This window comes from Eucalyptus grandis, chromosome 7, assembly GCF_016545825.1.
Source record: "Eucalyptus grandis isolate ANBG69807.140 chromosome 7, ASM1654582v1, whole genome shotgun sequence".
Taxonomy (NCBI): Eukaryota; Viridiplantae; Streptophyta; class Magnoliopsida; order Myrtales; family Myrtaceae; genus Eucalyptus; species Eucalyptus grandis.
The window spans coordinates 51,923,231-51,951,031 of record NC_052618.1 but is presented as its reverse complement, the minus strand read 5'-3'; the positions used below and the strand labels follow the sequence as shown (position 1 = coordinate 51,951,031).

Sequence of the window (27,801 nt, the reverse complement as noted above, 5' to 3'; positions counted from 1 at the left end):
CATTCCCAAATTGTCAAAGCACTAGTGATAGCGGGAAGATGTTCCCGTCTTCTCCTGAACAAACTCTCTGCTAAGCCAGAAGGAACGAGTAGACTGACTAGATTGGTGCTGCTATGTCATAGTAGAGAGTTTATTTGCAACCCGGGAAACTGCATCTAATCGACATTCATTCATCAATCACAGTACCGCAAGATACAAAAATGAAAAAGGATTCAAAAGCCATTGTAATCTCATGAGTACAGAAAAGATATACAAGTAAAATGTGGGTTTCAAACAGTACATCAAGTCGCTCTCTCCTTGTTCTCAAACAACCCTCTGTATGTAAATCATCATGGTAGGGGCAGATTGAATTCGTAGTTGAATGTCAGATCCAGATGCCTTCATTCCTTCATTTATAGCTCGAACATGATCTTTCAGTGACGTTCTAGAGTTAATCAAATGAATTGTGCCAGCAGCCTACCAATAATCCCCGTAGGAGCACACCCCATCTTTGAAATGGTGAAAATGATTCATATCCTGAACGAGGATCTCTCTCTTTGTATACCGGGAAATGAATTTCGTCAAAGAGTGCCAGTCTTCACACAACCTTAAGTTCTTGGTAATCCATATCATCTCCCCCTTAGCGCTGTCGATGAGTCCAAAGGCCACAGCTAGTTTTTCACTGTGCCCCAACAAAATGCGTTCCTTCTTACATCGAGACTGTGATGCACATTTCCAGTTTGTGGCACGTGGCCATCTTCCTTTATCTCCATCGACAACTTCAGCAATAAGGAATGAAGCTGCTCAATCTGTGGATTCAATTCATTGACTGAAGCAAAGGGATATATCCTCCTTTTGACTTCAATCCAACTGCAACCGGGGACCTTTTGCAGTCTCCAAGCTTCTAAAGTTCCTTCACTCTTCTCACCTCATCCCACATCTTGGCCTCTGTTTAGATGTTGGCTAGGAGAACATAATTCCCAGCATTTGTGGGTTCGAGCTCAAAAAACCTTGTGCTCGCTCTTTCTGCAAGCTCAACATTGCAATGAATCCTGGACGATCCAAGGAGCAATCCCCAAACTTTAGGACCTAATTTAATCCGCATGTCTTCTATAATTTAGGCTGCTTCATGCAATCTATTTGCCCTGCCAAGAAGATCCGCCACACTAGGGAAAATCCTATGTTCCCTTACCATCAAGTCGAACGACATCTTCCCATCCTCGAAAAACCCTGCACGACAGCAGGCTCCTTAAATACTGATGAAGGATATGGGACTTGGCAAGATTCCACTGATGATGATCTTGTTGGAAACCTGAATTGCCTTCTCTCCAAACCCACGAACCCCATAACTTGAGATCAAAGAATTCCAGGAAACTAAATCCCACTCATCCATCTTATCAAAAACTTGTTGTGCTCAGTCGAGCTCACCGCATCTTGCATACATTGTCACCAGGGCACTAATGACCGGCAAGTCTGTAGATCTCTTCGCAGAACGTATCCGTGAATCAACCTACCCTGCTCTAATGCAGCAAGTGCAGCACAGGCTTGCAGCTCCCTGGCCATTGTCACAGAATTTGGAAGCAAATCATGGGTCTTAAGCATCATCTCCCTGAAAAGTTTGAAAGCTTCAAAAGGCATCCCAAGCATAACAAGCAATCATAGCACAACAAGAAACTACATTCTGCTCAGGCATCTCACCAAACATGATTCCAGCACATTTCGCCCTCCCAAACCTGGCATACATGTCCACCAAAATAATATATGAACATAACCCATGTACCCATGCCGCAGAATATGGGCACGGTACTACCTTCCCTTTTACAAAGGCGAGAGGGCTCATGCCGAAGTTACGCATGCTTTCAACACATAGGTGTAAATGAACCTATCCGAAAGAATCCCGATCCGGTTCATCCTTCTGTACAAGTCAACGACCTCGTGTCCATGACCCGCCAAGGCGAGCGCCCTAAACAGCGCGTGCTAAACATAAATAGTTCTCTTTCGAGTTTTATCAAACACCCTCCGGGCATTCTCGATGGCGTCCACCTCGGAGTACATGTGGATGAGCTTGGTCGCCAGGGACGGGTCCTGGTCGAAGCCATTCTCCAGAAGATGGCGGTGCGCCAGGTGTGGTCGGGTTCTCGAGAGAGGACGCAAATCGCCCGCTTCAGTTCGCCCTTTTTCGCGCCAATATTGATTACGTGGTTCTTATCGGCAGTGGCTGTGGAGGTGGAAACGGTGGGATTCGATGTTAAAAGAGCAAAGAGCCCGGTTTGGAGCTGCGAGTGGCTGTGCCCTTGAGGTGTTTGCTGAAAGGAGGAGGAGGAGGATGTCGAGCGGTTTGGGAAGACTGAACCGCAAACATTACTCCAATGGGCAATTTGACCCTTAAGCTTTTGATATATATATCAACTTAGCTTGCACAGTAGATCTACATTGTAGCAATTCATTGTCACTGCATAATCAGATTTGTTCAATGAATCATATGATATGACTAGCATAATAGAATGACAAAAAGAGAAGGGACAACAATTTAAAGAAAGAGATGCCAATCAAAAGTCAATGATGACGACATTAGAAGAGAAATACATGTGGTGCATGAATCTCGATTTAAAAGATAACAAAGATGATTCTTATTCCATCTAAATTGAGAATTATGAGTTCTCTATCAGACATTCACATAAGAGGTTTCAAATTCCATGGATAACAAGGATCATATTCTGGGAGTCTACCCTACAAGGACCATCGGGCAAGATATTCCAAATACACTATTCGCAATAATGCCAGTCCCTCTTCTCCTTGTATATATCAAACCACTCAAATCGAGCCGGTCATGAAAAGCTGCAAAAGAACAATGTGTCTTCGAAGAAATTGGGTGTGAATGAGAATGACCAGCTTTCCTTTATATCGTGGACTCCAAGATTGACGTCCTTGGATTTGCAATGAACTCTTAGAATGGCACCATCCCCCAAACGGTTATTGATCAAAACAGTTGCCTCGCCCATAACAATTCCTGGACAGCTAGCTACAAATAAAAACCAAATGAATGTAAGTGTGGCTAATGTCTTCATCATCGTGGCTTACAGTGTTCAGATATCAACATCTTAAAGCAATTTAAGGATGGAGAATGGAGCACGTTAGAGCTCACCAGCTGGCAGCAACCATATTTCTTTCTTAATTTGACACAATTAATTGCGGAAATAATTCATATTTTTGTTTTTATCTACTCTGAGATAAGAATTGTCACATAAGGTAAGTTACAAATCGAGTTTTTGTTTGATAACAAAATCTTTCGCAAGGAAACCATTGCACAATTCCATTTTGATTATGTAACAAAAATTATCAAATAATCTTTAATAAATAAATTTCATGGTACGGACCAAACAAATTTAACTTTGATGGTAGCTCTGAATATCTCTAGAATTATTTGTAAGTTCTACGCCAAATCCTTTGCAATTAGGGATCCAACTATCATTTTGCTAAAATAGAACCATTGTGCAATCTCGTTTTGATGTTGTGAAAAGAGAAATGCTTATGTGATAGTACTTGAGATCAACAGTTTGTTTTAAGTCATGAAAAAACAGATAACAAATAATTAAAAATTATTGCGTGATCGGGTACTTCAAGAGTTTATGACTTACAACCTACTGTTATTCTCATAGTGGCCTAAAGGCTATTTTGCTAGCAAAAGCTGTTGTGAAAAAAAAAAAAATCTGGTCGGTCATTATGAAAAAATTCAAATGGTCCTTGTATGCCAAATCTTTTGCAATTAAGATTGATAGATTGTAATTGTCTTGTTTAAATGCCAAAAGGAAACGGTTGTATAATCTCATTTTGATTTTATAAAAAATTGATCCAATGATCCTTTTTAAATAACTTTTATGGTAGCTTTCAATATCTCTAGAATTATTTATAAGTTTTATGTCAAATCTTTTGCAATTAGAAATCTAGCAATCATTATGCTAAAGGAAACGGCCGCACCATCTCATTTTGATCTTGTGAAAAAATTGATCAAATGATCCTTTTATGCCAAATCATTTGCAATGAGAGATTGATAAACAGTAATTGGCTTGCTTAAATGCTAAAAGGCAACCATTGCACAATCTCATTTTGATTTTGTGAAGAAATTGATCAAATGGTCTTTTTATGCCTAAACTTTTGCAATTAGAGATTGATCAATGGTAATTGGCTTGTTTAAATGCTAAAAGGAAACTATTGCACAATCAATTGTTGATTTTGTAAAAAAATTGATCAAATGATCCAGAATAAATAGCTTTAATCATAGCTCTTAATATCTCTAGAATTTATTTGTGAGTTCTATGCCAAATCTTTTGCAATTAGGGATCTGTCTGTCATTTTGTTAAAGGGAAACCCTTGCACAATCTTATTTTGATTTTGTGGAAAATTTATCGAATGATCCTTTTATGCCTATTCTTTTGCAATGAAGATTGATAACCGGTAATTGGCTTGTTTAAATGCCAAAAGGAAACCATTGCACAATCTCATTTTGATTTTGTGAAAAAATTGATCAAAATGATCATTTTATGCTAAATATTTTGCAATTAGAGATTGATAAACAGTAATTGGCTTGTTTAAAAGCTAAAAGGTAACCATTGCTCAGAACCATAAGTGGACCACATCTAATCTAAGCCTGAGGATGTCAGTTTCACAAGAAACAAAAGGCTATTCAAGTATTATAATGAACTGACAATTATGCCCTTTCTTATAAAAGTTTACAAAAAGAATTTTATGTTAATTTACATTGTATTGTATATTTAAACGTTTTGTACTGAGTTAAATAAAATTCTAATTGAGCGTGGTGTAAAGTTCGAAAAAAAAAAAATCTGTAACAAGTTAAAAATGAACATCATTCCAAGCAAATCCAAAGATGCTAATGAGAGAAAAAAAAATAGACATTAATTATCACAAAGTTGTTTGCGTTTTCTCTCATTTAATTAAGCCATGCATGAGATATTATACTTGATTTTTAGCTGATCGTATTTGGCAATTCTTATCTAAAAGCAATAAAGAAGAAATGGCAAATCTCATGCAAGAGTAAAAAGGAAAGAATTTTAAAGGTAATATGGAAATTCTTATCCCAGACTATAAATGAAGGAAAGAAAAAAGAGGTCATATTCATATAGCAATCCTTTTCCCATACTGACGTCTGCCAAAAAGGAAAAAAACAAAACTGATATCACAATTCTCCTCCCCAGAAAAGAAGAAGAAAAATAAAAGGTAAAAGATGGTTGCGGCAAGCTGGCAAGATTCGATATGCTCCATTCTCCATCTTTAAATATCTGAATGACGATGATATTGGAGCAATGTAGTTAATCTCACATGACAATTTTTATACCAGTGTAAAAACGAAAGAATATAAAAAATAAGATGGAACCAAAAATGTGATATGGGAATTCTTATCCCAAACTATAAAAGAAGGAAAAAAAATAAAATAAAAGAGCTAATATTGCAATTCTTTTCCCATAGTGGCGTCTGCCACAAAGGAAACTTCGATAAATGGAAAAAAAATGAGGAAAAATAATAATACTAATGTCGCAATTCCCGTCCCAAAGTAAAATGGAAGAAAAATAAAAGGTAATAGATCTGATATGCCCCATTCTTCATCTTTAAATAGCTTAATGGTTTTGATATCGAAGCAATTTACGCCACAATGAAGACATTAACTACGCTCATATTTATTTGCTCCCTATTTGTAACTAGATGTGTCGGAAAAAGCATTTGGAAAAAGACGTATGTCGAGATGAAGAGCAATATGGCGGATGGAATTACTGTGATAGTTCATTGCAAATCGAAGCAGGACGATCTCGATTCCATGATGTTACGACGAGGAGGAGCTGGAGTTTCTCATTCACACCCAGTTTCTTTGGGAATACGTTGTTTTCTTTGTAGCTTTCCATGGCTCGGTCAATTTCATTTTCGACATATATGACCAAAACAGGGACGAAATGCAATGCTCCACTTGTATTGGGAAGATTTCGCCCAATGGTCCTTGTTTGCTTGATAAGATGACCGGAGGTTTCACAAAATGTTCTCCTTGGAATCCTCCTTCACAGATGGGGAGAAAACCTCTTACATGAATGTATGATGGAGAAAAACGATGTGGCGAATTGCCATGTCGTGATTTGGATGGAATAAGATCACCTTTATTAAAAAAATTTTTTTATCTCTTCTAATTTCCTCATCATTTCGATTTCGATTTGCAACTCTTTCTCTCTTCGTTTGGTCTCATTAATACATTGATTTGTTCTACACTAGAATGTCTTTGCTTAGACACCCTTCTACTTTGGTTCAATTGTAACATGAACCCTGTAAATATACATAAAACCCTTCTTCCAATCACGAATCATGGTTCCTTAGCAGAAAACCTTTCTTTCGATCAACTCAACTGGAAGAAGAGGTATGATATCGCAGTGGGATCAGCCAAGGGGCTTGCTTATCTTCACGAAGAGTGCTTGGAATGGGTTCTCCATTGTGACTTGAAGCCATAGAACATACTCCTCAATTCGATTACCGACCAAAGGTGGCGGATTTTGGGCTCTCTAAGCTACTTAACGAGAGGGCCTTAAGAATACAAGTTTCTCGAGAATCAGAGGAACAATGGGTTACATGACTCCTGAATGGGTTTACAATATGCGTCTGATCCAGTCTTGTTAATGCACAATTGATCTAGCATGGTTTAGATCGGTAAACATAAAGGTGCCATGAACGCACGAGATGATACACTTCTTCTTAATAACAAATTATTGACTAGATAAAATAGATACAATTTGTAATTTCTGTTGACCCTCGAATTTTTGTCAACGTTTTAAATATCAATTTATTTTGCAAAAATATATAAAAAAGGTAAAAATAAAAAAAATAGAAATTCGAAAAAAAAATGAATGTAATAGAATGAAAAGTCGGGTCCAGTAGGCTTCCAATGAATTTTCGGCCCTTTCAAAAGTTAAGCCCATCTTCCCATTCATTTGTTCCTTTTGGCCCACTTTTTCCCCCTCTCCGTTGAGCCCATCTCTTTACTTGATCTTCAAGATGACGATACTAATAAAAAGCTGACAAGTGCAAAGACTTTGCCACCTCACTTTTCATTGGGTTCACAGGATCTTTTGCAAAACCGCACTTTCATTGGATTTGCATGCACAGTGGACCACAGCGAATGCTTTAGACTTATATAGACGATGCACGACATAAGTTAGAGTTGGTTTTGGTGAGAAAGATTAAATGTCATTCAGTTGCTGAATTGAATGTGGAAGCCCCACATCACCGGACTTCCTAAAGAACTCTTCAGTACTTAATGAGCGTGCTGTTATTATAAGTATGAAGATGGAAGATCAAGATGCCTTTGAGCAAGATTTTTTTCAACTGAAGCCTTATTATACAAATGCGGGGTAATTTTTGTCCTGGCATTGCTTAAAATTGTTTTTTTTTATACTCATGGGCACGTGCAATTGCGCAGATGCTATAAGGCATTAGACCTGAATTGCTAGACTATGAGAAAGAGTTTCCATCCTTATTGCTTTATCCACCATTTTGCACACATCATTTTTACGTAAACTTACTTGAGAATTCTTCTGGTTGAGCAGTGGCCATATTTCACCATCTCCTCAAGAGTACCATATTATAGGTCTCAACCTGTTGAGACTCCTTTTGCAGAATGGAATAGCTGAGTTCCATACCGAACTTGAATTGCTTTCATATGCCACCCTAGAGAATCCTTTTATCAAGCATGCTGCTGAGTTGGAGCAATCTTTCATGGAAGGGGCCTATAATTGTGTTTTGAGTGCTAGGCAGACGGTGCCTCATGAGACTTATGTTTATTTTATGGACCTTCTGGCCAAGACAATCAGGTAATTACTGTGCCTTTATTGCTAAGATGCTAAATTGGTCAAAAGATTTGAAGTTAGCTTCAACTGGATACGATTGGATCATAAATCAATAGAATTAGATATATGTCTCTTCCTATATTTGCAACAGAAGGTATTTTTGGAAATGTATAGCATTCTTGATGGGATGATTGAGTCATATACTTCTGTGGCTTTTTGTTGCTTTTAAATTAGAATATAAAATTATATGGCCTGTACTAATTGCTATCAACCATCGCAATATGCCAATAGAAGCGGGAAGTGTGACCCATCTAGATTTCAAGGTTTTAGTCAAGTAGTGAGATTGTCATACTTAAAGATTCTTTTTTGCATGCTTACTCTTTTCTTTTCCTTTGTACGACATAGATGAAATTGCTAGATGTAGCGAAAAAGCATATGACTATTTGTCAATTGGTGATGCATGGCAAATGTTGCTATGCTCCTCTGACCAAGAACTTGCGGAGTATGTCAAGAAGGCAAAATTAATGAGAGGACTTTAGCTGGAATTCTCTGCCTGGAATTCTATTCTAATTGACTAATAAATAATATACTCTCCTGCATTAGTTCAGACCTTCGGAGGATCTCATAAAACCTCTTCTATGGAGTTGCTAGTTTATATCATTTTCAATGATTATGATAATTTATCCAATTCTAGGATCATAGACAGATATAAAACTTACACTTGTCACGTCTACTTGTCATTTGGCCCTTGCTGTCACTCTGGTGGGGTCAAACTTGGCTGGTGGGTTCAGTACTAAAACCTCGTGCTTGTAAAAGTGCTGATGTAGATAGTAAACAGTAGATTCATATCCATGTAAAAAGCTTCAATGTGGAGCTTGAACGTTTCTATCTCCGTTGGAATGCAGGAACATCCTGAGTGGGAGATTAAGAGTGGGTTTGCGTATTTCCAGAAGGCAAATGAATCTGCACCTTTGAAGGAAATTCCATCCGTGCAGCTTACCATTCAGACTTTGAGTTACGCGAGTTGGAGCGGACTGTTTAGGACCTTCTGCCGTGCACGGTGGTTTGCACTGGTATTCGCAGACTTCAGAGATTGGTTATATTGTGCTAATGCCATCCTACCTTTTGCCCATTTCGAGAGACTTGATATTCTTTTTAATGCCTGTAAATTTATTTGATCATTATGATGGAATTTATTTCAGCGATCATGTTAGTGCTCATATCCATGTCATTTTTTAAAACACGTTTTTGTATTTGGTCAGTAGGATATTATCCTTGTCTTGCTTGCTTGGAAGAAGCAGACATTGAAATCAGTGTTGTCACATGGAGATGGACAACTTGGAGAATGCACGTCGCTCTTAATCAAACCCTATGAGTAGACCAAGATACAATTAGGTTTAACCCGTTGTTATGGTAGAACCGAATCTATGCACAGTTGCTGATATCAATTGCATAGGCCAACTAGGGTCGCTTGTGTCCAGCTCAATTAACTTTGGGTTCAGTGGATTGAAGTAGTTGTTGCTCCAGCTGCGGGCTTCTGCGTACTCTTGATTGTTGGTGCATAGGATGTGTTTGATTTCAGGACCACCCGTGTGTTTGCCGATAGAGCCACAATCTCATGCTAACGACAAGCCTTTCAGGCACTACTTTCCCAGAACAATATCTAAATGAGCATCAATAGAGATTGAACTAAGTTTGTGTCTTTACTAAGATTTCTTCCCTACACTTAAAAGAGAAGATTATATTTAGTGGCGTTATGACAGGCCTAGTCTGTCGGCTAGAGCTGGCTTAAGGGAAAGTCAACAGTTTGCGGGATTTGGGAGCTGTGGCCAACTGTATTATCTCCAACCAATATCTTAAGTACCAAATTGTTAGTTCAGCACTCGATCTCAGTATTGATCTAATTAACGAGCTGTAGCACTTAGCCTTCCATAAGGAACTTTCCATTTTTTGTTTGTATGCGTGACTCGAAGCCCACATTAAGATGATCTTGAACGAATAAAAATCAGTAGATGATTATGTTCGGCTGCAGGATCTTGGTCAGTTTGAAGAGAACTCAAAGAACTCGCAAAATAAGTTAAAGTGTGCAACTACATCATGAGCTTAAAGTATGTGCAATCTGCTTAGCTTAGACAACTCTAATAATTAATGCGGTCGACTCTACAATTTGTTTTTTCTCCTGAAGGAAAAAATTTGCCCAATTGGTAACTGATTTTTTTGAATAGGTCAAGGACCGACCGAATTGCTAATATCAAAAGCTGTACATGCACTAAACGAATTCATTTAATTCTTTTTTTAGGGAAAAAGAAAGAAGTTGGCTCCGCATCTTACTAGGCTGCGCATGATAAAATTTATGTTTCTTGATTTCTCTGTTTCTCTGTTTCCCGGAACAGGTTTGGAACAAAAATCCGTTTGGTAACGCAATTTGATTTCTCTATTTCTGAAACAGATTTCTATTCCATAAATAGATTTGAAGAAGAAATCGAAGCTAAAATTTTTAGCTTCTCGGTTTGAAATAGAAATTGAGAAATCAATTTCTAGTCGAAATCAATTTCTGTTTCAGAAATTTTATCATGCGCACCCTAAACGAATCAAGGGGCACTCACCCCGCAATTTACATGTAAGCCTCTCAGTTTCTGAAATAGAAATTGAGAAATCAATTTATGTTTTAGAAATTTTATCATACGCACCCTAAACGAATCAAGGGGCACTCACCCTGCAATTTACATGTAAGCCCCTCCTTTGAACGCACTTTGTATGCAATACAAAAGGAAGAGTCCCAAGCAGTCAAACCGGTCAACCCTTTATGTGCAGTAATAAGGCCTTCGAGAAAGGAAATTCAATCCAAAAAAAAAAATTTGTGGAATTTCTTTTATCATATCTGATTAACGAATGATTTCTCCGGTAAAGGGAATTCTCGCTCCGAATTGAGATGATCGTAGATCGTCGCGATCGATCCGATTGAGCTCCCAATTGAGATCACTCCTACTGCACCGTCGCTTTTCTTGTCCCCAATCGCACATCGCTTCAGGTTCGTCGGTCCAGATTTCGTCCTCTTTTGTTTCGAACTCGACGTTCTCTGGTCCTTAATCTGTCTCCCGTTATCAAAACTTTTTGTAGGTTGATGTGGTGAATGTTCAGGCGGATATGTCGGGGCGTGTATCTGGTCAATCGGGTGCTCTGTTGCCTGGAGTGTCCTGGCAAAATGGCAATGTCGTCCCGAATATGGTAGCTGCGTGGCGCCTCATATGCTGCGGTTGGCGTGGACACGAATACTCTCGGAGGTCGGCATTATATGAAAGAGAAGATGTAATTTAGTCTAGAGCACTTGTTCTTGTGCTTTAACCTCCACAGTTCCATCGGTCCTTGTTTGCTGACTGAACTTTTTACTGTCCCTTTTCAGCTTTTTTCTCTTAGCACAGCGGCATCGGCAGCCAATTGATGATTCTCAAATGCAGAAGCTGAAGGATATTGTTAAACGCCTGGAAGACGGTCTCTTCAAATCTTCTCACACAAAGGTCTTCCCATCTTCATCATCTCTCCTCTCTTTTGTAAAAGTACAAAAAAGCGGCTTATGATTGCCCTTTACTGGGTTTAGCGTTCTACATTTTATATTGGCAAAGACCAAATACTCTGTTAATTTCTCTTGCCTGGTGTCAACTGCTTTTTATCGTTAATATCAGTATTTCCTTTCTTTTTGGTAAATAGTACTTGACATTCTTTTGCTACTTGAAAATTACAATTATGTAGGATGAGCATATGAATTTAGGCACATTGGAGTCCCGCTTGCATAGTTTGATCAAGCGTCCATCTCTTAATAATCCAAATCTAGTCAATCCTAATGCGATGACAGCAATGATTCCAACTCCTGGATTGTCGCATAATGGGAGTTCGACCATGATAGCGACATCTTCAGTGGATGCCCCTATGAGTTATTTGTCTGAGAGTAGCAGCATGCAACCAACGAATGCAAAAGTAGGAAGCCTTATGTCGAGCCTTACGCCAAACATAATTTATTCAAAGGCATGTGCTCTCTGTATTTTCTTAGTATGGTTGTCTGCACTGGTGCCTGGCGGTATTGGTTGTGGTTTGTTCACTGTGAGTAGAGTTTTTATGTATGTAGCACAAGCTCAGGCATGTGTAGACCCCTTGCAAGTTTCAAAGATTATAGGAAGAGCGAGAGCTTTTGTGGATTGATGTGATGAATGTACAGATAGATACGTCAGGATGTATTTAGTCAATCGGGTTGCCTAGGGTGTCCCAGCAAAGTGGCAATGTTGTCTTGAATTTAGTAGCTGCAGGCAGTGGTGTCCCTCATGCTGCGTTAAACTTTCGGACATGGATCTTCTCACAGCTCAGAACTATATGCAAGAGAAGATGTAATCTAATCTAGAGTACTTGTTCTTGTGCTTTAACCTCCACAATTCCATCGGTCCCTATGCACAGTGGCATCTGCAGCCAATTAATGACTCTCAAATGTAGAAGCTGAATGATATTGTTAAACACTTGGAACAGGGCCTCTTCAAATTTGCTCACTCAAAGGCCTTTCCATCCTCATCTTTTCTCTCCTCTCTTCTGTAAAAGTACAAAAAGCGGCTTATGATTGCCTTTCATTGGTTGTTTTTTTCTCTTTTGTAAAAGTACAAAAAGCGGCTTATGATTGCCTTTTATTGGTTGTTTTTTTTTCTTTTTCAGTGGGTTACATTTAACATCTGCGAAAGCCAATAATTGGTTCATTCTCTTGTCTAGTTTCACCTATTTTTTCACGGGATATTCAATATTTTTTTTTTTGGTGAATAGGACTTGCCATTCTTTTTGCTACTTTGAAGTTACAATTATGTAGGATGAGTATATGAATGTGGGCACATTGGTGTCCTGGTTGCGTAGTTTGATCAAGCCTCCATCTCTTAATAATCAAAATCCAGTCAACCCTAATTCAATGACAACGATAATTCCAACTCCTGAATTGTCACATATGGGAGTTCGACCATGATGGCGACATCTTCAGTGGATACACCTAAGAGTAATATGGCTGGCAGTAGCAGCATGCAACCAGCGAATGCAAACACGGGAAGCCCTATGTCAAGTGGAGTCATGCAAACGCGGGAAGCCTTATGTGAAGCCTTATGTCAACTTGAATTGTAAATGAACATTTTTATTCAGATGTATGCCCTATGCAGGATGTTTTGCTATGTTTTGAAAGTTGGGGTATAATTTGGACGATTTTCATGTTTCACAGTATATCAATGAAGATATAAACACCCTCACTTTCATTTAGAAGAAACTACATAGGCTTCAAACAGAATTTATTGGCAATGATGATCAAACATACACTTGGAACTTCAACGAGAAAAGGATGAGAATGCAAAACAGTAGGGGATGCATTCACATTTCAGAAAATGTATCATTCCCTACGACTGAATAGAAAGAAGCACGACAAACCCGTGGACTTAGCATGTAAGAATGAATCAAATGAAGTACCCCAGCTACTTAAGATTTTTCTAGCAATCAAACATACTTGCTTTCAAAGTAAACCCAGCATCCGATGAATCAACATCTCTGCACATGATGCTGCATTTCCCGTGATGTCATCTGGAATGCTGGCAACTTTTATGCCATTTTCGGTGACTGCGTCCACATCAACACCTTCATGAAGATGTAAATGTTGAGTACTAAATTCAATTAAGATCTAACAAAACATAGTAATTATACCGACAAAATAAACTAAACTCCCCCAGCCCGACATACGCAAGCAAGCAGGGGCAGACACCGTCCAGACCGACACCAAATTGCAATTTAAACTTCAATTGTTTCACTCGAGCTATAGTATCTGAGTCAAGGCACTTGCTCTTCACCACACAAATATGGTAGTTTCCTATAACATGAGGCACATCATCAAGGGCCACCTCATCGACCTAAGAAAATGGAAAACAGATGAATGAATTTGGAAACATATGAAACAATAAGTCCTTACACTGTCATTAACTGAAGTACACTAATTAACGAGGACATATTTACATTTAAACATAAGACCAAACCAAATGTGCAAACTTGAACATGCTTTTTTATTCCTAGTCTGTTATTTATCCAAAGGCATGTGCTGGCGACAATGGGATCGTTCCAGCAAGTTTAAGTAGGACCCCAACAAGAGCAGATTGGTTTTTATTTCAGCCGAGAAAATATCATCACCTACTACAGTTCCTCAAAGTAAATAATTCTACAATTTTACAATGATCAGAGGCAGAAATGAGATATCACTTCAGTGCATTAGGTAGTTGAAATCTGGCTCTACAAATGGATGCAAAAATAATTGGATGGCATCAAGACCTCAAAGGTGATACAATCAAATCCCTTCTTACCACTCAAAACACATCCAGATAACTCCACCAACCACTCCAAATGAAGAAAGGGAATCATTAAGCATTTCCCTCCACTTCCTTTGAGCTTGTGAAGCTGTAACTCTTGCTACACAGACGGGGGAGGGGGAGAAGGCAGGGATGTTGACATACTTACAACTGGGGACTGGTGATGTAGAGAATGAGATAGAGTTTGCAGCCTCCACAATCTACACCTCCCTTTCCTCCTCAATAATTGCTGCAGATGGGTTTTGTTAAATCACATCATAGTTTTTCCACAGAGGTCTGCCAGGTCTCTCAAAAGGCAAAAGGTTTGCAGACTTTGTCACTGAGCACAACTCTTCCTCTGGAAAAGTATTTTATCCAATGAACTAATCATCTATGAATGCGACATATCTCATCAGTATGAATCCCATCTTATTCGACGTCACTTGAATGGAATGAAATCCCACAACTCATCACAACATCGAGTACATATTCATGCTATGGCATTGGAGAAAGAGCGTATTCTTGTCATCCTCCAAGTTACATCAAAACATTGCTTCTCGAGTTTGAAGGTTTTTCGACTGGAGCTCATTATGTAGGATTATAACATCAGGACGATTGATCAACTTTAATGCCATTCACCTCCCCATGGCCTTTGCTCATATCTCCAGCAGCGCGACATGGTTCCCGATCATTCAAACCCAGCGGCACCTTTTCTTCTACTCCATGTTCCCTGATATCAACTAAGTGAGAATTGAATACCAGTGATTTTCTGGTTCCCAGCACTTCATCTTTCCTAAGAAATTTATTTGCCAAGACTTTCCTGCTAGCATCATACAGTGGGACCTGAATGATCCAAGGGTATACAATAATGAGCAGAAGTTATTCCAGGACCTATAAAGAAGGGTTGCTTAGGGCCTTATAACTTTTTTGGGTAGTGAAATGCACTTGAATTAATGTGATGGTTGGGTCACATAATGAACCACTATTCCAAAAACAGAAGTGATTCATGTTGGATCAGCAAACAAAGTAGCCAGCCTAGTTTAATTAAAGAACAGTGGCAAAAGGATGGTAACATCCTTGAAAGTGCTTCGGAATGACCTGCCTCCCTAGGGATCCGCGAACTTCATGCTGCAAAAAACCATCATGGTATTTCCTGGCCTTTAGAGTTTATTTGTGTGGTGTACAAAACTTGCCATTCTACGTGACATGGAAGTGTCAATATCCATGTAGGATATGCTCAGTTAAACTAACACAAGAATAATGGAAGTACACCTGCAAAAGAACATTCGTATGCCCATGCGTGATTGATTGAACTTGCGTTGGAAATGACTGAAGAATAATAATGAACTTGTTATTGATTTTGTGATTTCCATAACCTCAAGCTAAGAGGAGGCAGTAAATGCACAGCTATAACAAGAACGTAGTTGGCTAGTTAATGTAAACTTCATTAGAAAATCTATTGGCAAGTAGAACGAACAACTGGCTAAGTAATGAAAACTTCACAAGAAATTGTAAGCATAAAAGAATACCCTGAGGATTCCATGTAACTCGGTTCATTGCCCTCCTCTTTTGCACGAGGTTCTCGTACTTGTGACTCATTCTTAAGTACCTAGAGCACGGTGCTAGAGCTAGGAAATTCTCAGGAACGTAACCAGTCAAGGTGAATTATGGATTTTTCAAATGAATGGACACACTTAGACCTTCTCTGAAGCACAAAGCCAAAAACTCAATAGATAGTTTTATATTATTGGTGAAGCTTTTATCTATTATGAATTTTTCTTTTTGAACTAAAGTGTGATTTCTGTCATATGTAAGGAATTTTAAGAATCCATCTGGTTAAGCAGTATAATGTCTTGCCTATGAAAAGTGCAACAAAGTCTCCTAACAGGCAACTTTGATTTCATCAACCAAAATTTTTTTGAGATCACGATTGCATTAGAACATGCAACAAACGTAGAGATAAGGCAACTAGTAAACACTAGTGGCAAACTGAATATGCATCTAAACAGAGTCTGACCTGTTACCCCTGATTTTCCAGCATCTAATATACTCACCTTTGCCCTATTCTGATGCATCTTGGCCATTTTTTTTTTCTTCTGAAAGAGTATTAATGAATACATGTTTCAGTGCATCACAAACACAATCGGGTAATTATTGTAGATCATGCAAAACATGAAGAGAAGGGAATCATGCTCCTCAACAGAAAAGAAAGAGATAGCATGGATAACAATGATGATTTTCAATTGTCCACTCTCTTTATCTGGTCAATGAAGAAAGTATTAACTTCAAATAAAAACAACAAATTGATTCATGGCATCTGCAAGTTCAAGGACTTGTGGAAATCATCCCACGTCTCATGAACATCCCTTGGACTTGTGTCTTTAAAGCTCCGAATCACAATGTGTTTGCAATATCATTTTGGTGAGTATGGAGTATCACCCGATTACATCAATTGCAGAGCAGCTAAATGATAGGGTCCATAGGATATAAACAATGAGGTAAAAAATGTTGATAATCTATTGGAAGTTTAAGACTTTAGGCTAGGAGGTAAGGCAAATTACCTTCATATAAAGACTAAACAGGAAAAATAAACACTATATAGAACACCAAGAAATGGATCAAATTGAACTGTATTCCAAGTACCCTTTAAAGCAGATTTAACATTAGTAACATTATGCTGCTGCTCTTGCATATTAATTTTTGAAGAGAATTGAAACTGTTTCCACACGCATTTAGATCCCTCAAAGATTCATCGTTTGCTTCACGGTTGCCATGTTCAACCAAATGACCAGGAAATTCCATCATCTCCCCAGGGCTTACTTCTTTTTCAGCTTTGTTCAGGAACCTGCCATCTAAAGGTTTCCAGCTCATATCATACAAGAAAACCTCGTAAAAGACCCAAATAAGTTTTCAATCATCTGAGCCATATTTATTATCCTGACAAAATTTTTTCACTAATCTGCTGGGAAAGGTATACGTCATGAAGAGGAAAACCAACTAATAAAGGAAAGAAGAGCTGAAATTTAATCCAGCAACAAGATAGCTGGTACTATTTAAGGGTAAAAATCAGAAGGAGATGTAGACTGGAGAGCTTGACCTGCCTAGTCATAGATCCACTGCTCGAGCAACTTAAGAAGCCATCATGACATTTCTTCGACTTTTGAATTAATTGAGTTGTATACAAGGCATATCAATCTACATCAAAAGGAATATCGTGTCAACTCCAGTGCCGAGACAACAATAACACTCTTGAATATAACCGCATAGAGAACATTGAGACCATTTTCTAAGGGAAGTTTGGATATATGCTAAAAAGCTCCAATAAATTTTCAAGAGAAGCCACGAAAATATATGAACCCACCTTGATTGAGAAGACTTGATATACAAAGCATCAGAGTCGAGGGAATCTTTATTGATATTGAAAAGATTCTGTATGTAATATAAAGATGTGCAGAAACTGTATCCCAAAAAAAACGAAGAACGGATTCACAATCCAGGAGATACATCAAGAGAAAGACAAGGCCTGCATGGGTATAGATGAGTCAGAAAAAGTCCAAACTCACCTGTCATATTCGATGTCCTTGAGAAGCCTTCATTCAGAATCAACAGAAAACGGGTAACCTTCTCCCCCTCTCTAATCAGTCTGTACTGCTCGAGAGTCTCTTCGGGTCCTTTGAGCTCAACCTCAGCAGCCCCGAGCTCATTCCAGAGAGAGGAGAGTCGGTTGAAGCAAGCGGTAACCGATGGGTTCCCTTGCTTCAGATCCGACAGAGCTTGAGCGAGCGAAAATAACTTCGCTCTGTCCAACTTCCCATACATTTCTTTGATGTCGTCCCACATTTGTTTCGAATCTTCAGTCGGTGGAGGGCCGGCGGCGATGATATCAGCGGCCTCGCAGTTCCCGATTCAGGTGCGCACGAGCTGATTACACCTCCGCCAACATCGTCGCCGCATACGGTCGTCGTCGGGAACGGGCACAGTTCCATCGAGGAACCCATCTTTGTCCTTGGTCACAAGAGCCCGCCGGAAATCTCGAGCCCACGCATTGTAGTTGTCTGGACCGGTAAGTTGCAGGTTGATGATTCGGAGCTCCGGTCCGTCGGCCGGCGAGGTGTACAGAACGTCCCCAGCTTCTGGACGGTGGCCGGCGCCGAGGATGGGGTACAGGTAGAACCCGGGTTGTAATCCCAGGTAGGGATTCATCCCATGACCCGTCGAACTCTATTCGGATCTGTGACCGATCCATCAATTTGGGGCCCATGATTCGTACCTTTTCCAGATGGGCTGTAAGGAGCCCATTTTTGTCGATTGGGTCCAACGGCCCACGGGCCTGGGACTGGAAACCACTGCATTGGTGGCCATTGGATTGGTGCAGAGGTTGAACAGATGTGGGCGATGGAGCCGAAAGTTGTTGCTGCAAATTCTGGGTTTGGTCAGTTTGATATGAAGCTAGACTCTCAGGAGAATTGTTGGCGTCGAACGATTCCTCCACAGGTGAGATCATCTCTTGGTCGTTGTTGCTGCTGCTTGATTTGTTGCTTTGATTTTTGGGCACGGTGTTTGAATGTATGAATTCCTAACCGGTGTGTCAATTTGTTTTGCAGAAAGAAATTTGCAACAACAATTGAAAAGACTACCGAAGGCAATTCGGGAATTTGCAGAAGTTTTTTTTTTTCTTTTTTTTTAGCAAGGGGTATTTGCAGAAGTTAGGTCAGTACGCTTTTGCTCTGATACCAAACAAAGAAAATGGAGGTAATCAAATAATATTACAATTCCTATTATATCTTCTAAATATTGTGATGATATTTTGTGATCAAATCAATTATCCCACAATCTCCGTGATTAGAATCGAAGCTAAGAATTAAATCATCTTCCAACAGTTTTCAGCGGTGAGTGGTGATGGTGATTGCAATGATCCGAGCATTTTTCAAATGTTGCCTATATGATTTAAAACAGTGTTCGAGTGCATGAAATAGAAGCGGCATGTTGCTTTGGGTTTGTATGGTTCAATTCTTGCATTTAGATTAATGATGAGATGTAACATATAAACTGAAGGAGAAAAACGAAAAAGCGTAATATCAATCAAAGGAACGAGCAACATGAAAAATACGACAAAGTAACTCCCATGCATCGGTCCTTCTTTACAATTTTTCGTGCAGTTGTCCATCAAAGGGGACCCTGAAAGACACAAGAAAAGAGACAAGGCATTGGGGGTCAAAACGTGAAGCACGAAGCAAGAAGCAACCTCTTTCGTCTTTTGCCATCCTTTGTAGAATTCCTGGAACGAATTTTTGGCTCCAACTGCTCATTTCTTTTTCTTTCTTTTTTTCTTTTAACAATTTCTCTTAATTGACTACTCTCTCATGGTGCGTTGGTCTTTCTTGAGATTTTCTTTTCTTACAGCTATCTGGGCAAAAGCTTTTTCTACAAAACTTGTCATTTATCTAACAAACTTTTTCTCCGTCTCTTGTGATACTAATTGCTTAATCTGGTAGATGAGAGGTCACATCATAATCTTATGGTAATCCTTCTCTAAACATGTGAATGAAAGTAGCGAGAACGGGCCACCCCCAATACTACTTTAAAGGCTTCTTATAAATTTATCAGAATCTTATTAAAGAGTCTTTTAGGTCACTCATTAATCAGGTCTAATAAAGAAAATGATCAAAATTTGCCTTGAACTCCAATTTCTTCAAGGTTTAAGATGAACAATCGTGTAGTTGGGGCTAAATTTGGCTGATGACCAGTCTTGAAATTGGCTATTTTAAGTAACCAATTTGTTCTCATGCACGCCATGTAGGCTGATGATGTGGCGGCTATTAACTATTTCATATTTTCTTTCGGTTCAAGGTCTAAAAATAGTTGAGAAAATAAGTATTGTATCCTCTCTATAAGTATAAAGTTGTGTATAGAATATTGCCGCCACATGTTAAAGTATTCAATGGTGGAGTTTTTCATAGGCATTATATACATGCGGTCTTTTTGCATCTAACTAATTGCTTTTGAACTTTTGGATTATAATCTCTAATGTCATATCCACAACACTTATATTTTAGGCTATGTTCCTTTCTTAAAAATAACTTCCAATAAAACATTTTTCGGATTTTTTGGTATTCATTTCATGGAAAATAAATTAATCGTGGAAAATATTTTCCATCAAGGAAAAAAGTATTGTAAAAGAGGGTAAAATGTTTTTCACTTTTAAAATTGGGAAAAATATTTTTCTTACCCGCTCTCTCTCTCTCTCTTAACTCATGCCTTACTCGCCTCCTTTCCTGTTTTCTTTTCTAATAATTTGAAGTTTAAATTATTTTCCTTTTATTTTTTTTTGTCTTAATTATTTTTCTTTTTCTTTTTTCCACCTTTTTCTTTGGCCGGTCCTTGGCATGGCCGACTATAGGCGAGCCTCGAGCTTGTTGGCCTCGAGCCCTAGGCCTCGCCTGGCTCGCCGATTCTAGTGAGCGGTGAGCTCAAGGCTTGCCAACCTCTGGCGAGTTCGAGCTCACCGCTCGCTAGCTTGGCGAACTAGTGGCGAGCATGAGCCTCTAGCTCGCCGATTTGGCGAGGCTAGAGGCCGGTAAGCTTGAGGCTCGCCCTTGTGCTTGCCAATCTCTAGCGAGCAGCAAGCTCAAGGCATGTTGGCTCGTCGCGAGCCACATCAGCGAGCCAGCTTGCCTCTAGCTCGCCAATGTGGAGAGGCCAAAGGCAGGCGAGCTCAAGCTCACTTGTCGCTGCTCACCAATCGAAGCTGGCCTTTGGCCGATCGCCGGCTGTCGTCGTGGTTGGCGATCAGCAAAAGAAAAAGAAGATAAAAAGAAAGAAAAAGAAAAAGAAAATAATTAAAAATCAATTTTTAGAAAAATAATTTAAAAATTGATTTTAAAATTTTAAAAAATAATAAAATTATTTAACAAAATTCATAGGAAAAAGGATTTTCCTTATCGAACAATAAAAAATATTTTTCACTTTATTTTTAGATTTTAGACGAATAGCGGAAAATAATGATAATTTTTTGAAAAATGACTTTCCGAAAAATATTCTCCGAAAATGCGGTGTTTTTCGTAAAACGAACGAAGACTTAGAGCCAAAACGTTTGATTATTAACTCGCCGTGAAATCAATATAGCACTTCACTAAATCTTTAGAATGTGAGAAGTGCATATATAAAATTTCTAAATTAATCATACAGTTCGATCATTGCAATTTACCTTTGCTTTTGAGGAGTTGAATTTGATTAAAATGGATGAGCCTGATTGATGTGTGTATACGTGTTTATTAGGTGGTACGAGCCTTGATATATCTTACCATAGATATAATCTACGGTTGTGCGTTTTTCCCACCACGTGAAAAAAATAAGAAAAAAAGTTGCTATCGGCATTAGCTTGTGTGAAAACAATTTGTTGACGACACGTGAAGCAAAATTATGATGGATCAATTCACGGCACATAAAGTTATTGGCCCTGAGAAAGCAATCTTTTGACGTCAAGCGAAAATAGGATGATTGATGTTAAATTATTGCCGTCGGCCCAGGCGAAACCAATCTTCTTTTGACGGCACATAGAGCAAAAGATATGAGCAAAAGATACGATGCTGAATATTGCTCATAGCCCGTGGTGAAACCAATCTTTTGAAAGTCCGGTTATGGGCATGTTTGATTTTCCAACTACTCCTTTTAGACCTATTGCTATATCTGATGTGACATTACCGATATGCCTGTCGCCTATATATAGTTTAGCTGTGGAGAGTGATGATGAGCACTTTGTCCCAATCCTAGTGTATTAATGAGCAATAATCATTTTGACTTATTGTTTCGAGCTCGGTCGTAAAATTGGCAGCAGATCATTCGGAGAGATCTACGTCGGTGGACTACTCGCTAATTGATACTTAATTTTTGCTTTATTCGTTTTGCTTTTAGTTTGATTTTGATTGAAGTTTTTTGTGGATTGTTTTTAGGTACTAACACTCAGATGAACGAGAAGGGCGCAACTAAGTTTGTGAGTCGCTAACCGATATTTGGTTTTTGCTCTGTGCGTTCTACTTTTTCTAGTTTTTGCTCGTTTTAGTTACTTTAGTATTGTTATAGTCATTGCATTGATATTTTGTTGATTTAATATTTTGATGTTTTATTTTTGCGTTCTATAAAGCCATGTGGACTGTGGCTTGTTTTTTTTTTTTTTTTTCTTGGGTCGTTTGATTGACGTAGATAATGGTTCACTTGCTTCCAATAAGTCATTGATGCTAACTTTCAATCATTAGAATGATTGTTATTAACAAGTGGAAGCTTTCTTTGGTCTGTGACTTTCACATGCATGAGAAAATTGTCAAAAAGATCAGTAGGAAACGTAGACTGTAGAGCTTGACCTGCCTTGTAATAGGTCCACTGCTTGTAGAACGTAAGAAGCCATCATGATTCTTCGACTTTTGAGTTAACCGGGTTGTATACAAGACATGCCAATCTATATCAAAAGGAAGATTACGTCAACTGTAGTGCTGAGACCATAATAACAAACTTCAGAATATAACTAGCAGAATATTCAGACCAGTTTCTGCGGGAAAGTTTGGAAATATGCTAAGAAGCTCCCAATGATTTTCAAGAGAAGCCATGAGAAAAATGTGAACATAAAACCGCCGTGATTGAGAAGAATTGATACACAAAGCATCAGAGTTGAGAGAACATCTATTGTCCTTGAACAGATTCTATGTGTAGTATGAAGATAAGTAGAAACTGTAAACCCAGAGGAAATTAAGAAATGATTCACAATCCAGGATACGACATCAAAGGAAATGATATATGGCCAGGCATGGCATATATGAATCTGCAAAAGTCTAAACTCACCTGCCATACTCGATGTCTTGAGTTGGGACCTCCTGGTAATATGCCATACTTGTTCATTTCATTCTTCTTGAATTCTGGAAAAGGAGAAACACAGATGCTAAGTTTTGTACCCAGCATTTACTAGCTATCAAGAGAGTTAGATTATGAAGGATTTCATCACCAACCTCTAATAATTTTCTGTGATGGGCTTAGGCTGATCATCTGCTGTTTATTCTTCTCCACTTTGGTCTTCTCATCTTCTTAAAACGTGAGTGAAATGGATTATACAACAACACAGGCAGATAATCACAACATTGCGAATGTACGAGTATGAGTTGTCAAATTTCAAATCATTAGAGACAACAACATGAGGAAAAACAAATATGTAAGAACAGACAATACTGGCGCAATCAGATACTTTGACGAACTTGTTTCTGTGAAGCGAAGTTGTTCGCTTAGGAACTTTCTTTGCTCGGCTGTGAATATAAGTATCATTGAGAGGCTTTTGCCCTCCTTCAGGCTCTCCAACATTGACCAAATAAGCATTGAACGTCTCACTGGAACAAACAACTTCCTTCTTGAAAGTCCTGCATTCCAACAGCTGCTTGCTGTTATCATACAGCATTACCTGTCAAAAATCCAACCATCGATCACGGCATGGCCTAATCCACTCAGAACAAGCTCAATCACGGAGAGCATGACGACCAAAACCACAAAACAGAACAATCCGTGAGGACAGTCAAAATTGAAAACCTATGCAGCATCGAGCTGTTGCTATCAAGCATTTCTTCTACCTGCGGAGAGAATATATACCTGTAGACTTCTCCATTACTCCATTCTTTTCTTCTTGGGGTGCTTTTCTTGCGTCGGCGGATGTAGAATATGCATTATCGATGCAATATACAACTTTCTAAGTACTTAATTTCTTTCTTTTCTTCTTCGCAACTTGCAGGCCTATACGTTCACAGCTTGTTAACGCATCAGAAGTGAATTCTCAAGTCATTCTCTATCATAATCTCCACTGATCATAGTCTGAACAGTGCAATACCAATGGCCGAGTCTGTTGTATTGTTTGTGGTAGAGACGATAGAAAAGCTGCTCGTCGACGAGGCCAAATTCTTGTGGGCTGTGAAGGGCAAGGTCGAGGGCCTGCAAAATGAGCTGAAGCTGATCCAGTGCTTGCTGAGGGATGCGGACGCGAAACAAGAGCAAGCTGTTCGAGAATGGGTCGCGCAACTCCGAGAAATCGCCTATGATGCTGAGGACGTCATCGAGCAATACATCCTCAGAGTCGCGCCGAAGAAGGGACAAAACATCATCAAAGCGTATGCTTGCTTCATGGCGAAGTGCACGTGCGTGAGAGCTCATGAGGTGGGGATAAAGATTGATGGCTTAAGATCCAATATCTCCAATCTTAGAACGAGTATGCGGGATTATGGCATACAACCTCCGAAAGAGGGCGAATGCGAACGCAAGAGAGCTTCGACGTTGAAACATACTTATGCCCATTTTGAGGAGGATTTTGTCGGGAGGGAAGATGGTATTCAGGTGTTGGTGAAAGAGCTGTTGAAGGATGGAGAACAACACAGAGTTATTTCCATTTGTGGAATGGGTGGTTTGGGAAAACCACGCTCGCTAAGAAAGTCTTTGCTCATGACAAAGTGAAGAACCATTTCGATAGTTTTGCTTGGGCTTGCGTATCTCAAGAATATAACATAGAAAATATCTTGGTAGAAATTCTTGTTCAATTGATCCCTGATCGAATAAAGGAGATTAAGAAGATGATAATTCACCAATTGTTAGAAACTCTATACAAGACCCAAAAACAGAAGAGATGTATCGTGGTTCTTGATGATATTTGGACCGAACAGGCATGGGATGGTCTTCGAGCTGCATTCCCGATCAAGGACACGAGAAGCAAGTTGTTGATAACAACCCGCAATAAAAAAGTAGCGGAGTATATCGATACTCATTATTTTCTCCATGAACCTCAGTGCTTGTCACACGAGGAGAGTTGGGTTCTGCTAAAGAAGAGGGTTTTCCCTGAAATGAAAGGTAAGACTTCTCTAAAGTTATTAACCTAATATATAGTGGCTTCAAAGGATTATATTACTTTTTTTTATTCTAATTTATGGCGCTTCTATAATTATTGTTGGATTAGCTGTTGAACTTTCTTCTGTTGGACCTGGAGTTGGTCAAGGTATTGTTGCGGCTCAAGCTGTCGAAGGTATTGCAAGACAATCAGAGATGCCGGGTACTTCATTGCTCAGTTTGGCCTTTAGAAGCTTTAGCAATTTATGAATTAATATTACAATGGAATCCAAATGATCAATATATTGAGTATTAGGCACCATAATTTCAATATTTGAGGAATCAAATGTGCCTTTTGTTTCTTAACAGCTAACAATTGAACCTCTAGACGAACATCCAAAACTTTGCTCCTCCTGTCCTTTGATGAGAATAAATATTGAAGAAGCTTTCATATGACCAACATAATAAGCAATTTGATAGGATTTCTAAATAATGTGTAAGCCTAGCTATGTTAATTCTTCCATAGGCTTCATTTTAGGTCCACCTTTTTGTTTTTGCATTTGTGAATAGTTGGCTTAACAATAAGATTTGGGATTGTTACGAAAATCATAAATCTTTATGCAAGAAAATAGAGTGGCAACATGAAGATTTCACTAGAATTTGTTGGGAGATTAGTAGCACACTCAAATCACAAAAGATTTATCCCTGCGTTGCTTTCATTTTTCTTCATCGAGTAGGATTATTGTTGTTATACATTTGCTCAGTCACTTAATTCAAGCCACATATAGCAAAGACAATACATTCCACTAGTTATTTTAGGGTTCTTGATATTTTAGGCGTAGATGGAGGTATATAGGAGCTTTGCTGTGGTCTCTATAGTCTTTCCCCTTACAAAAGCATAAATGAATTACAGAATATAAAGAACCACAACATCTAAGTTATATATCTAAAAGCAGATATTTGTTCTTGAAGTTATCTTCTTATGACAATTGCATCTTTCTGTGACTACTGAGTTGCAATTTGTTACTTGATATTGTGTAGAAATCACCGAACACATGAAGAAGTTAGGAGATGAACTCCTTGAGAAGTGTGGGGGATTACCTTTGGCTATTATTGTGCTTGGTGGACTTTTGGCACACAATGAGTGGGAGACGGTTCATAGAAACATCAATTTGCATTTTAGTGATTAAGAATGATCTATCAAATGCATTAGCCTTAAGCTATGATGATTTACCATGGTATCTAAAGCCATGCTTTCTCTATTTGGGTAGCTTTCCAGAGGATGTGGAAATCCCTGCGAATAGAGTCCTTCGCATGTGGATTGTTGAAGGTTTTGTGCCGCCCGATGCATATGACGAAGAGAGAGGAATTACAATGGAAAATGTAGTAGAGCAATATTTAATGGAGTTGGTTAAGAGAGGACTGGTCCAAACACGACTCAATTTGAATGGAAATATCAAAACCTGTCGCCTCCACGACGTGATGCGAGAGTTCTGTGTCATCAAGGCTAGGCAGGAGAAGTTTCTAAGCTTTCATAACATTCAACAGGACAATGAAAGGGAGGGTAGTTATTCTTCAATGGCAACAGAAGTTGAGTCAACTTACAAGGCATGGAGGCTTTCTATTTATATGCGCAAGATTGGTGAAGGAAAGGTGACTCCGAGGTTGGAACAAATAAGGACTATGCCCCATGTTCGGACTCTTATGTTCTTCCAGTATGGGAAAACTACCGAACTGATGTGGCAGCAAGTTCAACCTATTTTCATCAACTGTAAGTTTCTCAGAGTTCTGGCGTTGGACGATCTTGATTGTGTGATAGGAAATTTACCTAAATCAGTGGGAGACCTAGTCCATTTAAGATTCTTAAGTTTAGCAGGTAGTAGCATTAATGGCTTGCCGCAATCTATGGGGAACCTTGTATGTATGGAATTCTTAGACTTGCGTATGAGTAAGGATATTTTGGTTTCCATGCCAAACGTGTTGTGGAAGATGAGAAGGTTGAGGTATCTCTATCTTCCTTACAAATTTGACATCAAGGAGAGATTCCATGGGGGCCGGAAGAAGTTGCAGTTGGACACTTTAAAGAATCTACGGACGTTGAGAAACTTTAGTCTGAAGAAATGTGATGTGAATGATGTAGGCAAGCTTACCAATCTGCAAAAATTGAATGTCCTTGACGAGTATAATCCTATCAAGCTGGAGATATTTCCGCAACTTGCTGAATTCAATTTGATACATCTTCGATCCTCATCTTTTTATTTCAGAAAGGATACTTGTTCATGGACTGAAGGTGAATTGAGTAAAATGTCAAAGTATTCACATTCGTGTAAGTTGTCCATTGATGGAATAATAGAGAAGTTACCAGAACATACGAGTTTACCCCAACAATTGAGGAAGTTGGTCTTAATATGTTCCGAACTCAAAGAAGATCCAATGCCAATATTGGAGAAATTGAATAACTTGGTTTTTCTCATGCTGGGAGATCAGGCTTTCAAGGGAAAGAAAATGGTTTGCTCTGCAGGAGGCTTTCCTCAACTCAAGCATTTAATTTTTTATGCATTACCTAATTTGGAGGAGTGGAGGGCCGCTGAAGGAGCCGCGCCTCATCTTTCTCGATTAGGGATCGAGCATTGTCCTAAATTGAGGGTGGTACCTTCACATGTCTCTACATATAACGGTGGGGGCGAAATATTCAAGGAGAAGGAGAAGTGCAACCCTCGAGAGGCAGTTTTGATTCGGAAAATGTGGACTGCGCTGCTGGAGGAAGTAGCCGAGTGGTGGGGGCCGGGGGCCGT

General features: G+C 39.0%; 3 protein-coding genes, 1 long non-coding RNA gene and 1 pseudogene across 7 annotated transcripts; 3 read left to right on the top strand and 2 right to left on the bottom strand.

Annotated features, from left to right (window-relative positions):
• Positions 1–208: 208 nt before the first annotated feature.
• On the bottom strand, positions 209–5,894 carry LOC108959478 (annotated as a pseudogene).
• A 1,481-nt stretch (positions 5,895–7,375) lies between these two features.
• LOC120296214 (putative 26S proteasome non-ATPase regulatory subunit 8 homolog B) lies at positions 7,376–8,825 on the top strand. Its single transcript, XM_039317923.1, has 3 exons — positions 7,376–7,382; positions 7,559–7,841; positions 8,723–8,825. The coding sequence occupies exons 1-3, from the start codon at positions 7,376–7,378 to the stop codon at positions 8,790–8,792; spliced, it is 360 nt and encodes a 119-aa protein (XP_039173857.1). The 3' UTR covers positions 8,793–8,825.
• A 1,876-nt stretch (positions 8,826–10,701) lies between these two features.
• Positions 10,702–12,014, top strand: LOC104444021 (histone acetyltransferase HAC1). Its single transcript, XM_039317922.1, has 4 exons — positions 10,702–10,848; positions 10,938–11,101; positions 11,221–11,335; positions 11,568–12,014. The coding sequence occupies exons 2-4, from the start codon at positions 10,965–10,967 to the stop codon at positions 12,012–12,014; spliced, it is 699 nt and encodes a 232-aa protein (XP_039173856.1). The 5' UTR covers positions 10,702–10,848; positions 10,938–10,964.
• A 1,211-nt stretch (positions 12,015–13,225) lies between these two features.
• Positions 13,226–18,334, bottom strand: LOC108959464. 3 transcript variants are annotated; one of them, XR_005553224.1, is made up of 4 exons: positions 17,725–18,334; positions 14,331–17,356; positions 13,566–13,732; positions 13,226–13,463 (listed from the first exon to the last, which is right to left on the bottom strand). It is a non-coding gene; the product is annotated as an uncharacterized LOC108959464 (long non-coding RNA). The 3 variants fall into 3 exon arrangements; XR_001987017.2 differs by having other exon boundaries at positions 13,226–13,732; positions 14,327–17,356; XR_005553223.1 differs by having other exon boundaries at positions 13,226–13,732.
• A 3,591-nt stretch (positions 18,335–21,925) lies between these two features.
• LOC104446043 (putative disease resistance protein At1g50180) lies at positions 21,926–25,017 on the top strand. Of its 2 annotated transcripts, XM_039318126.1 has the most exons (3): positions 21,926–22,017; positions 22,114–22,154; positions 23,495–25,017. In XM_039318126.1, the coding sequence occupies exon 3, from the start codon at positions 24,026–24,028 to the stop codon at positions 24,638–24,640; it is 615 nt and encodes a 204-aa protein (XP_039174060.1). In that variant the 5' UTR covers positions 21,926–22,017; positions 22,114–22,154; positions 23,495–24,025; the 3' UTR covers positions 24,641–25,017. The 2 variants fall into 2 exon arrangements, with proteins under 2 accessions (XP_039174060.1, XP_039174061.1); XM_039318127.1 differs by lacking the exons at positions 21,926–22,017; positions 22,114–22,154 and having other exon boundaries at positions 23,219–23,790; positions 23,928–25,017.
• Positions 25,018–27,801: the final 2,784 nt, after the last annotated feature.